The sequence below is a fragment of the Panthera tigris genome, chromosome D3 (assembly GCF_018350195.1).
Source record: "Panthera tigris isolate Pti1 chromosome D3, P.tigris_Pti1_mat1.1, whole genome shotgun sequence".
NCBI classification, from domain to species: domain Eukaryota; kingdom Metazoa; phylum Chordata; class Mammalia; order Carnivora; family Felidae; genus Panthera; species Panthera tigris.
In genome coordinates, this window is record NC_056671.1 from 29,260,751 (window position 1) to 29,272,447 (window position 11,697).

The 11,697-nt window shown below is 53.8% G+C and overlaps 2 protein-coding genes across 2 annotated transcripts; one reads left to right on the forward strand and one right to left on the reverse strand.

Annotated features, from left to right (window-relative positions):
* The first annotated feature begins 464 nt into the window (after positions 1-464).
* On the forward strand, positions 465-8,169 carry LOC122232461 (mitotic-spindle organizing protein 2B). The gene is made up of 3 exons (XM_042961758.1): positions 465-665; positions 881-1,029; positions 7,907-8,169. The coding sequence occupies exons 1-3, from the start codon at positions 502-504 to the stop codon at positions 8,062-8,064; spliced, it is 471 nt and encodes a 156-aa protein (XP_042817692.1). The 5' UTR covers positions 465-501; the 3' UTR covers positions 8,065-8,169.
* Positions 8,170-9,547: 1,378 nt separating this feature from the next.
* LOC122232595 (tubulin alpha chain-like) lies at positions 9,548-10,126 on the reverse strand. The gene has a single exon (XM_042962251.1). It carries the CDS (start codon positions 10,027-10,029, stop codon positions 9,649-9,651), a length of 381 nt encoding a protein of 126 aa, XP_042818185.1. The 5' UTR covers positions 10,030-10,126; the 3' UTR covers positions 9,548-9,648.
* Positions 10,127-11,697: the final 1,571 nt, after the last annotated feature.

The window sequence follows — 11,697 nt, forward strand, 5'->3', positions numbered from 1 at the left end:
GGGGGAGAGGACGTGCAGGGAGTATAGATCATAAATGTCTTCTTGCAATTTCTACTCCTAAAACTACTGTCACAAGATTTCTCTGGTGCTTATCATTCAGTTCGGTATTAACTATCGATGAGACATACAGGCAGTCATGAGACCCTTTAAGAATGTAGCAACCAGTACTTATTTGATCCTTATCAAAACTATGCAGGCTATCAGCTTTCTGGGCTAAAGATGAACATTTTTCTGCTTTTATCCCTCATCATCCCGCAGGTAAATTCTGCGGATCGAACGGCGGAGAGGAGACAAACCGGTTTGCGCCCTCTGCTGTAGGGCTGCGGGGCAGGCCAGGCGGTAGCGCTGCAGGGAGAGAAGCGACCGGCGGAGCCAGTAGAAGGCGCTGTGGGAGCTGCCGGAGGGGCCCGGCGGAGGCGGGGTCAGAGGAGGGAGCGCGGCGGGGCGGGGCGGGGCGGGGCGGGGCGGGGCGGGGCGCTCGTCTTCCCGCTAGCCGGGTACATGGCGGCCCCGGGCGCGGGCCCCGGGCCGGGAGCACCCCCGGGGCTGGAGGCGGCCCTGCAGAAGCTCGCGCTGCGGCGGAAGAAGGTGCTGAGCGCCGAGGAGATGGAACTTTACGAGTTGGCGCAGGCGGCGGGTGGCGCCATAGACCCCGACGTGTTCAAGTGAGCGCGCGCGGGTGGGGAGTGCGCGCTCATCCTACCCCCCAGACACCCCTGCTCCCCCCGCCCGGGCCTCTGATCTGGAGGAGCCCCCCACCCCCACCCCGCCCTTTTCGGACCCCTTTGAGCGCCCAGAGTAGAGTTGGGGTCTTGAGGGAAGTGGCCTTCCTGAGCCTGGGCGAGGAAGGCTCACTGGCCACCGCGTGTGTTCTCTCCAGGATCCTGGTGGACCTGCTGAAGCTGAACGTGGCGCCCCTCGCTGTCTTCCAGATGCTCAAGTCCATGTGTGCTGGGCAGAGGCTGGCGAGCGAGCCCCAGGACCCTGTGGCCGTGTCTCTGCCCACATCGAGCGTCCCGGAGACCCGAGGTCAGAGCTGGGCCCGGTGCTCCCTGCCCCTGTGACTCAGGAGGCGGGTGGCAGGGGAGGCACGTGGGCGGTGCCAGACACAAGGTGGGCTTGGTCCTGAGTGGCCTGGCCTTACTGTGCGTCTTGTCCCAGGACGCACAGGGACTGCCCAAGGGCTCGCCTTTTGGTTTCCAGTCCCCAGTTTCGTTTCTTTGCTACCCTTTGCTACATATGCAAGTCCAGATCAGGTGGTCGCAAAGTGGGTGTCCAGGGTGGCCAGCAGGCTAAGCCTCATGTGGGATTCTGCCTCCTTCCTTGGGTAGAAATGCTTTCATTCCACAAACACGGGAACAAGGTGGCTTTTGGTTCCTGTTCTCACGGTGTGTACAGCCTCCAGGAAAGTGTTCAGGGAGCGGGGCAGGCAGAGGTCTTACTGCCACCCCTTAGCCTATACCCCATCTGGGCCCAGGTGCTGCCCAGGAGTCTAGCCAGCTGAGCGTTCTTCCTCGGATTGCAGGACGGGTCATCATGGCAGCCCCTGGCTGCCCTAGACACGCAGGGTGCAGAGGCCTGAGTGGGCACCGCACTGGGCTCAAGTTTGAGGGGCCTCCTCACTCTCGAGAGGCATGACTGGGGGATAAGCAGGTGCCCATGACAAAGGTGTCACAGTGGAGCTCCAGCTGCATCCTCCTGGTGTGTCGCATCTGCTCCCAGTTTCAGAAACAACCTGAATGCTTGGCCAGAAGCATTCGGGCACTCACAGACATCCTGAGAAGGGGCCGACGTTCAGGTGGGGGGCAGGCTGGGTCCCTGTGGGAGGGAGTGCCAGGGCCCTGGGTACCCACGCCCCCTTTCCTGAGAGGCCCTGGGCACTGGAGCGCAGGCTTCCTTACTGATCCACGCTCTGTCTGCTCTCTTTGTGTCTCTCTCTGACCTCCAGAGGCCTCCTTTCTCTCTGCCAAGAGCTGTAGTTCCCCTGCAAGGCCCTCCTTTTCCTCGGCCCCGCGGCCTGCGGCCTCTCCGGTTCTGCTCCACGGCCCAGCTGCCACGCACACTCGCCTCTCTCTCCAGGGCCCCCCGGTTCCCTCCGGTTCTCTTGCTGCCTGTTCTCTCCTTTTGCAGGTTGCGTTTACTGGTTTATCTCTGGGGGTTGGTGCTCTTTCTTGTTTCTGTGGAAACTGCTGTGGCCCCTATTCGAGAGTCAGAGCAACTTGGAGATGAACTGCCAGGGCAGGACCCTATGGGCCATCCCTGTTACACAGCTTAGGGATTGGGGACACAATTTCAGATCTTGGTTTATTAGAGACCACTTGCAGTACTGCTGGAATGGGACCAACGCCCCCTGCCCCCAGAGGCCAATTCTGCCAGGTGTGACTTGTGCTCTGTAGAGGTGCCCTCACCCCGAGAGGAGGGCAACAGGCCAAGGGGCAGGAGAGCCTTTACTTTGCTGTAGAGAGGGAAGCCTTAGGTGTGAGAAACGCCTTGGTTGCTTAGATGCTGTCACCTGACAGGTAGCCTAGAGGGTAAGATGTGATTGTCCTTTCCTGCCTGTTTCCTGAGCTGAGGGTACCTTCCAGGCATTGCCCGGTGTGGTGAGGCTGGAGGCCCAGAGCCAGGGGCGTGTGAGGGGCTGAGATCCCACAGATGCCCTGGCTGTGCTCTCCGTATCCTTTCCCACATCACCTACCTCGCTGTTCTAGGTGCCACCTGAAACTCGGCATGGGGAAGGGCCAAGGGGCAGGTCAGGGTAGAGCCAGTAGACTACAAGGCTGAGTTGAGGAATCAGTGGGGAGAGGGAGGGAGAAACTGGGAATGGAGCCCTCCTCTTTCAAGGGGGTGTTGCTGCTTGCTCACCCAGTGACTGGGTGCCAGGCTGGCTCTCAGCGCTGAGGGCTCAGGGGGGCTGTGAGATGGACAGGTCCCCCTTCCAGTTTGGGAGATGGCTAGATACACCAATGGTGACAGAGACAGGAGGAAGCCAGTGTAGCCAGCCTTGCTGGAGCAGCAAGGGTTACGCAGGCTCAGAGTCCTGTTGCCCTGCAGCCCTTTTAGGAGTAGTAGTGGAGTAGTGGGGAGCGCTCCAGCCTGAGATGTGGGCCCAGGTCACTGGTGGGAGCAGGCCTGAGCTTGGAGGGGAGAGGTGGGAAAGGGAGGGCGGAGAGCCCAGAGGTGGAGTGGGTTTGCTTTGGTGCTCAGAGCACTGACATAGAGGGGCTCGGAGAGAGGTGGGGAAGAAGCCCCAAGCATAGGGACAGGAGTGGCGTGGAGTGCTGGGCCCCACAGGGTTTTCTCAAGTGCTTATGCCTTGGGTCTGCTGGGTTGGGCAGCCAGTGGCCAGGATATGAGGACATAGAGGTCCTGGGGAGATGCCCAGTGAGGGTAGAGGGCAGCCTGGAGAGGGGGTTGGTGGGGAGGCAGTGGAGGGGAGTGGGGCACATGAGGGGCCATGCCAGGAGAGTGTGCTGTGGCCAAGAGGCAGAGGCCATCAGAGATCAAGAGCTCTGAGGCCACATGTTGCAGAATCTGTCTGTCCACACAGACCTTGGGCAGAATCTGAGGTAGAAAAAAATGAGGAGAGTTGTCAGAGTGATCAGTTGGGGGACTGTGGTGGCCTAGGATCATGATGGGGGTTTGGGGCTGTTAGGGCTCGCTGGCCTTAGGTTTCCCACAGAATTGGGGTGGCAGCTGCTGCAGACCAGGGGCTGGAGGCCCGCCCAGGAGTTTGATCTGGTAAGCTGCAGCATGCACAGCATCCAGGTGGCCTGTGGGGACTGTCACTGACAAGCTCATCCATTCCTGGCTCTACTAGGCAGAACATGGGGAAACAGAAGACCCTAAGAGCACAAAGAGGGTAAATGCTTGTCATGATGAGGGTGTGGTCACCAAGGAAAAATAAAATTCGGTCGAGTGTTCTCTGCTGAGGTTTAGGGAAACTGTATGCTTTAAAAAGATGTTCCTCTGGAATGTGTAAGATGAAGTTTGGTATGCAGAAGCTGTGAGCCCTACACAGAGCTGCGCTGTCCAATACAGGAGCCATGGGCCCCCCAGGGCTTGCGGCTGAGACTCACTGCAAGTTTAAGTATACACCAGACACCCAGATGCCAGAGAACTGGAACAAAAAGAATACCTCACAAGTAATTTTCATATCGATTACATGCTGAAATGGTAATATTGCACATTTTAGGTTAATTAAAATACATGATTTACATTAATTTCCTGTTTCTTTTTACTTTTTTTTTTTTTTAACATTTATTTATTTTTGAGAGAGAGAGAGACAGAGCTCAACTGGGGGAGGGGCAGAGAGAGAGGGGGACACAGAATCCAAAGCAGGCTCCAGGCTCTGAGCTGTCAGCACAGAGCCCAACACAGGGCTCCACCCCCCAAACCATGAGATCATGACCCGAGCCGAAGTCGGACACCTAACTGACTGAGCCCACCCGGCCCCTCCCCCACTTTTTACTTTTTTTTTTTTTTTAATTTTTTTTTTCAACGTTTTTTATTTATTTTTGGGACAGAGAGAGACAGAGCATGAACGAGGGAGGGGCAGAGAGAGAGGAAGACACAGAATCGGAAACAGGCTCCAGGCTCCGAGCCATCAGCCCAGAGCCCGACGCGGGGCTCGAACTCCCGGACTGCGAGATCGTGACCTGGCTGAAGTCGGACGCTTAACCGACTGCGCCACCCAGGCGCCCCAACTTTTTACTTTTTAATGTTGCTACTGGAAAATGAGTTACATGTGGTTCACATCATATTTCTGTTGGGACAGCGCTGCTCCAGAACAATTGTACTTTGCCTGAAACACTGAGTCAGGGCTGTATGTACCGCATGTGTGCAGGAGAGGGTCACATCTCCTAAGAAGCACAGGCCCAGTTAAGGGTCAAAAGTGCATGTATGCATGTCCATGGTGCACATCAGTCTTTGTCATTATGTCTGTATGTGTTCTGGAAGCACTGATTAAGCCACTTCTGTGTGCTCAGCCAGAGAGGGCGGCAGGACTGGCTGGTGGGTGTAGACCTTCTGGTGGGCTCTCGAGTAGCAGTGATAGGTGGTCCTGGCTGCACGCTCACCCTGGCCACCAGACCTTGCCAGCCAGCCTTGAGGATATCAGGGCACTTGCTATGCTGCCTCACCCCCTTGTTCTTTTCCTTCCTCACACACACATCCAGTGTCCGCTTACGGCCCCTCACTAATATTTGACCGCAGGGGCCCCACCGGCCCATTTGAGCACGAGGGAGTGCTCCCACCATGCAGGAGAAAGGCCACTCCCGGGGAACATGGGCAAGATGGGAGCAGCTTCTCACATTCTGGGCTTTTTGTCAACACTTGATCCCCCCGCACCTCTGCCAACAGAGCTTGCAGGGGATGGGGAGTTGGGATCACATGGGCCACACCAGAGTTAAATGGTTCAGTGGGTCCCGCTGGGGCGGGCCAGCTCCCCAGCTGCAGGGGGTGTGTTTAGGGTTGCCTTTGGGGTTTTGCTTCATCTGGGGTTGGGGGCGGTTCGGGCAGGTATTAGGGGTAGGAGGAGCACCAACTTTTTAACACCGTGAGCCAGGCTGTTTTTAACCTTCAGTGCTCATTGTCTTTGACACCCGTGAGGGCTCCTCAGGCATCGGGCCTGGGGGCATGTCACTGCCACCCACCCTAGCCTATAATCACCCTTGGCTCAGTCCTGCCCTCCAATCCATCGGACCCTAACTACCCCATTGCAGGGAGCTGGGGCAGGTAAGACCGGTTGCAGAAAGTCCCCTGCTGTGTCCAGGACAGAGCAGGTCTGTCCACTGACAGGCCCTCACACCATTCTCCTCAGACCAGAATGCCTCCCCAGCTCTGCATGAGGCCTAAGTGGGTCTCTCCACTAACTGAGAGCATGTGATTCCTGAAGGTTCCAAGAATTGCAGAGCTCGATAAACGGTTAGATGGTTTTCTTAATGGCTCAAATTTACATTGGTGTCTTATTTCCAGGGTTTGTCAGCCTCATCAAGGTTAAAAATGAACATTATTTGCTATTTTCTCCTTTCCTCTCATCCTGGAGTTTCCAGAAGGGCCCTGGTCATTATACTGAGGGGGAGAGGAAATTCAGATATATGGCAGGGTGAAGAAAAGCTGCATTCAGACCCGGGCCCACGTCTGAGACCCACACTGCCATTTTGGGGGTGGCCTATGCTTGAGCTATATTTTCAGGTCCTTCAGGGGCCCTGGGCCTAGTCTGTAGGATGCCTAAGCATGCAGGGGTAGGCCAGGTGCTACAGATGAGTTATGCCAGTCTGGCCAGGCCTGGAGAGGGACATGGCCTCATAGCTGACCAGCAGGTTGGGAGCTGTAGAGTGGCGGGGCTCGTGCACTCACAGGAGACAGGATCCTTGCCCACTGACCAGTCAGCGGGAACCAGAATATCAGAATGTGTAACCGGAAAAAGGAAATGTGTGGTGACGGTTCTCTACTTTTGTTTTTTCCATGAACCACTGGCAGGCTGAGTTGGCCCAGCTTCACCCCACCACATGCCCTTGGTCCTCTGTAACGTGTTATTACATCTCCATTGAATCAAACCTGTGCAAGCCCAGGGAGGCAGGGCAGGGGAAAAAATCTGAGCTGTGGAATTCCAAGCAGTGGCACCATGGTAACCCTTTCCACCCCACTAGGCAGCAAAGCCCCCCTGTTGTTCCCTGGGGAGGAGCTGTTCAGAAATGCTCTTAGGAAGGGCTGTCCTATCTCTGTAGGAGTCCTGGGGAGAAAGTAGTGTCAGAGAGGATGGAAAGGGAGTCTGATGTCTTGAAGAAGCCAGGATCTGCAGTGTCACAAATGTAGGTGCCTCCCCTTGTTCCAGGTGACAAATGGTGAACCAGGAGTGACTCAACATGCCCCCAAGAAATTCATGGTGTCTTTTCTCCAAAAACCCACATGTCCCCATTGCAGGCTGTTTATTTGACTAAGAACTGACATTAAGGTTGAGGGTCAAACATGGGACGCATCCCCTGGTCAGAGTCTGCAGGATGGACCCTGCCAGGCTGGAGCAGAGAGGAGCCCTGGCTGGGGAAGGCCCAGTGGGGAGGGACTGTGACCCAGGGGGTGAGCCTGCTCCCTGGGCGCATTTTGTGCCTCCTGGTGTCCTCTCAGTCTTGTGAATGCTGTCAACATCCTGAATTCCTTTAGAATAAAGTTTGGCCCAAGTGTGATTACAGATCTTCCGGTCTTCACAGAAAGAGGGGAAGGTAAGTAAATTACAAGTCAAGGGATATCTGCACCAGTGGTCTCCATCTGAATGTGACTACCTGTGGTCAGGGCAAGCTTCCTCTGAGCAGTCAAGCCTCAGCATGAAGCCAGTCACAGGATCCTGGAGCTGAACTTGAGAGCAAGAGGCTTGACCAGCAAAAGTTTGCAAAATACTTTGAGGTAGTCAGGGAAATGCCTGAGGGAAAGATTCCAAGGTCCAAATGCAAAAGCCTGACTTCCATTCTTGATGGATGTGCTTCCAGCAGTTCAGCTGTGGGTGATCTGGAGCAGGGAGCGCCAGGGGAGGCTTCAAAGTGGTGGCCCTGGTGGCGAGCCCTCCTGTGCTGCTGGTGGTCGGGCGATTCCTTACACTCTCCAGGGCAGGAGTCAACCGGCTGAGCTCACCTTTCCCTAAATGGGCCTTGCGGACTTTCCCCATTGTTCCTCGTGCTGCTTCTGTCCTAGGACCTATGCTCCAGGGCCTCTTGCACTCTGTCGAGGACTTCTCTTGGATGTGCCCTCTCCAGGTGGTCCTCAGCCTCAGGGCTCAGAGCTGAGAGGATCCCTGGCTGAAAGGTCGGACAGAGATGTACCAGACGTAATGTGCAAGGAACACAGATGTAGTAGGTGTGCCGACTGTGGAGTTTGCCCTGGTTCCTAACAATTGTGTTCTGCGTCCGCTCAGGGAGAAACAAAGGCAGCACGGCTCTGGGTGGAGGCCCAGCACTGGCAGAACGTGGCGGCCGGGAAGGATCCAGCCAAAGAATGCCCCGACAACCCAGTGCTACCAGGCTGCCGAAGGGGGGCGGGCCGGGGAAGAGCCCCACTCGGAGCAGCACCTGAGACGGGCAGACTTCTCACGCCACCCAGCTGTGGGCTCCACCAGCCTCCTAGCAGAGGCTACGTGTGGTTTCCTCCGGTTGGTAATAAAGCTTTGTGAAAAACCGAGGGTCCATCCAAGCTGTTTTCTATCACCTTTTGAATACATTAAGGCTCAAAGATTGAGAATCAGTTTTGCATTGTGGGCCTGGATGTACTGCAGCTGAACGTAACAACCAACTGACCTAAACCAGTGGTTTCACCCTACTATACCTTATTTTCAGGTCATACAGAAAAATCTCTGTATGGTTGGCCCATGAACAAATGGGGGTCAGGGGCACCAACCCCTGCATAGTTGAAAATCCCAGCGTAACTTTTGACTCCCCAGAACTTAACTACCAACAGCCTACTGTTAGTAGGGAGCCTTACTGTTAATATACAGTCAACTAACACATCTTTTACGTATGTATTATAGACTGTATACATACACTATGTATATCATATACTATTATATACTGTATTATACTGTAGGAAACTGGAGAAAAGAAAATCGTAAGAGAAATACATTCACAGTACCATGCTGTAAAAAATCCACATAGAAGTGACCTGCACAGTTCAAACTCTTGTTACTAAAACTTTTTTTTTTAATTATTTTTTTTAACGTTTATTTATTTTTGAGACAGAGAGAGACAGAGCATGAATGGGGGAGGGTCAGAGAGAGAGGGAGACACAGAATCTGAAATAGGCTCCAGGCTCTGAGTGGTCAGCACAGAGCCTGACGCGGGCTCGAACTCACGGACCGTGAGATCATGACCTGAGCTGAAGTCCGACGCTCAACCGACTGAGCCACCCAGGCGCCCCTACTAAAACTTTTATAAATGCACGTCAACATGTTTCGCTAAAGAGAAAGGTGCAGTGCTTTTGCCGAGACCATTCCCAGGGTAGAGCTGCAAGGGTCTGAGGGTGGAGTGGAAATGCTGTCTTACAGGTTACGTGCACAGTAAAGTCAAAGATGAACCGTAATCTAGAGCTCACCCTGTGACTGTGAATGCCATGGAGAATCCAATAAAACTCCAACACACCCCCCCCGCCCCTGCCGAATGTCCTCACCCTACACATTTGACCCACAGCATTAAGGACTTTGTGGACAGCCCCCTTCCATGGACCTCAGGTGTTCAAACTCCAGTTCCAAACTTACACATTAGTCACCATGTGCCATCAACAGAGAAACCTGAAAAATTGCAAATTCAATTGAAAGCCTAACTCAGTTTCGCTAGAATCTAGGAAATCTTTGTGCTTTGGAACCTCAATTTGGAAATAACTGTTTTCCCCAGGTCATGCAGATCATGTCAAGTATGCACTGGCTCCCTACAGATGTAGGTAGTGCTGTACACAACTCACAGTGCAGCCCAGGACAGCTTTCCACACGGCCTGACAGGCCTTGGGGTCCCACCCATCTGTGCAGTCGCATGAGTGCATCCCAAAGGGGCATCACAATAGACCGAAGTTTCATACAGAAACTTTAATTGGAAACAACTGAAAACCACCTGTGCTGCAGGGTGGCAAGAGAGAGAGGGAGAGAGGAATGCCTGCCAGCCATGTCCCCATTCAGTATTCTTCCCCTTCTTCAGCCTCTGCTTCCACGGAATCCACACCCACCTCTTCATAATCTTTCTCCAGAGCTGCCAGGTCCTCCCGGGCCTCGGAGAACTCCCCTTCCTCCATGCCTTCCCCCACGTACCAGTGCACAAAGGCTCGCTTTGCATACATGAGGTCAAACTTATGGTCTAGGCGGGCCCAGGCCTCGGCAATGGCGGTAGTGTTGCTCAGCATGCACACGGCCCGCTGCACCCTGGCCAGGTCCCCTCCGGGAACGACAGTCGGGGGTTGGTAGTTGATGCCCACCTGCCAGAGAAGGGGAAGAAAACAGTCTGTGAAACTTGTGTCAAACCCAGAAATGGTAGCTGCTTTCATGGAAACAAAAGACATGCAGGTGCCTTCTTTGTGCCCGGCAAGGTGTCAGGTGAGCAGGGTGCTGGTTTCCAGACCAGCAAAACTGGGGAAAGGAGCCCTGGCTCCCGGCTCAGTCCCAAGTTGCCTGAAGGGCTGTGTCCCAGCAACTGAGACATGTGACAGGTGCTCAGGTAACAGGGCTGTTTCTTCCAAAAGGGGACACTGCTTTGTATTCCTCATGTTATTTTCCCCATAGGCTTCTACAAGATGGGGATTCATTTCTGGAGCTGAAACCTTTTCCACTCGATTCAGAGTACTATGGTTGTTATCACCAGGGGAGATCGTACCCCCGGTCTCCTACCAAATGAGCCAGCCTGTGCATAACAGGGCGACAGGCACACCCTCAGGTCCTAGGACTGTTGCTACTACTGCAACAGGAGGTGGCCTATGTGTGTGCTAAGTAGGAGAAAGGGGGTGATATTCGAGGGCTGGGTCCAAAAGGGGAGGCATTCTAAGTTTCCAAACCAGGAGACAACACGACCAGAGGTTTGGGCAGGGATACACAGGGTCAGTTAGAGCTGGGGTCGGCAAACTTTGTCTATAAAGAGCAAGACAGGGACGCCTGGGTGGCTCAGTTGGTTAAGGTGTGCAACTTCAGCTCAGGTCGTGATCTCACGGCCTGAGTTCGAGCCCCGCGTCGGGCTCTGTGCTGACAGCTCGGAACCTGGAGCCTGTTTCAGATTCTGTGTCTCCCTCTCGCTCTGACCCTCCCCCCGTTCATGCTCTGTCTCTCTCTGTCTCAACAATAAAAATAAACGTTAACAAAAAAAAGAGCAAGACAGCACATATTCTAGGCTGGGTGGGCCACATGGTCTCTGTCACAATTGCTTAATTCTCTCTTTGGAGCACAAAAGCAGCCACAACGAGACACCAATGAACAGGTGTGGGTGTGTCCACATAAAACTCTACATGGCTGGTCTGCCAACTGTGCCGATCCCTGAACCCAGAATAGGAAGGGCTAGTGAAGGACCCGCTGCAGCAAGCCCACCAGAAGCAGTAAGGTCTGAGCCAGCTAGGCGGCATGGAAAGCAAGGCAGAGGGAAGCACATTTTCCCAGATGGAAAGCATCGACAGTTTAGCGTCCAAGTACTGGACAAAGCTGAAGAGCTACAGCAAGTTTCCTATTCTGTATCAGATGGAAGACTGGCACAAACTGTGTTGGAGGCAGCCTCTGTCCAAACTTGCCAATCCTACTAACAGAGAAATGAGTATGTTGCCATTTCTTCCGAAAACATCCATGACCATTTTTCGTTAAATCAAATGCTGCATGGGACATTTAGGTTTGGTTTAATTTCCTTATGCCTGAAGAATGACGTGGGATTTAGGAACACTGATGTTTATAGTGATACCCCGATTTCAAATATCCACATAAATTGTCAAAATGCCCTTGAAAATTGCTACATTTCTAAGTCCAAACTATTTTTCCCACACTAATTCTTTCACCCAGAAGCGGCAACAAAAATCCTTCCCCAAACTTTCTGTTCTGTTAAAAAAGAAAATTCTCACACAGATACACAATGTGATAACTCAGGAAGGGAGTTCAAATGGCACCACTGAATAAATTATCACTCTGGCTCACTAATTTGTGACCAAGGGGCTGGCTGCCATGGAACAGGGCATACCCTACAAAGGGCATGCTGTGCT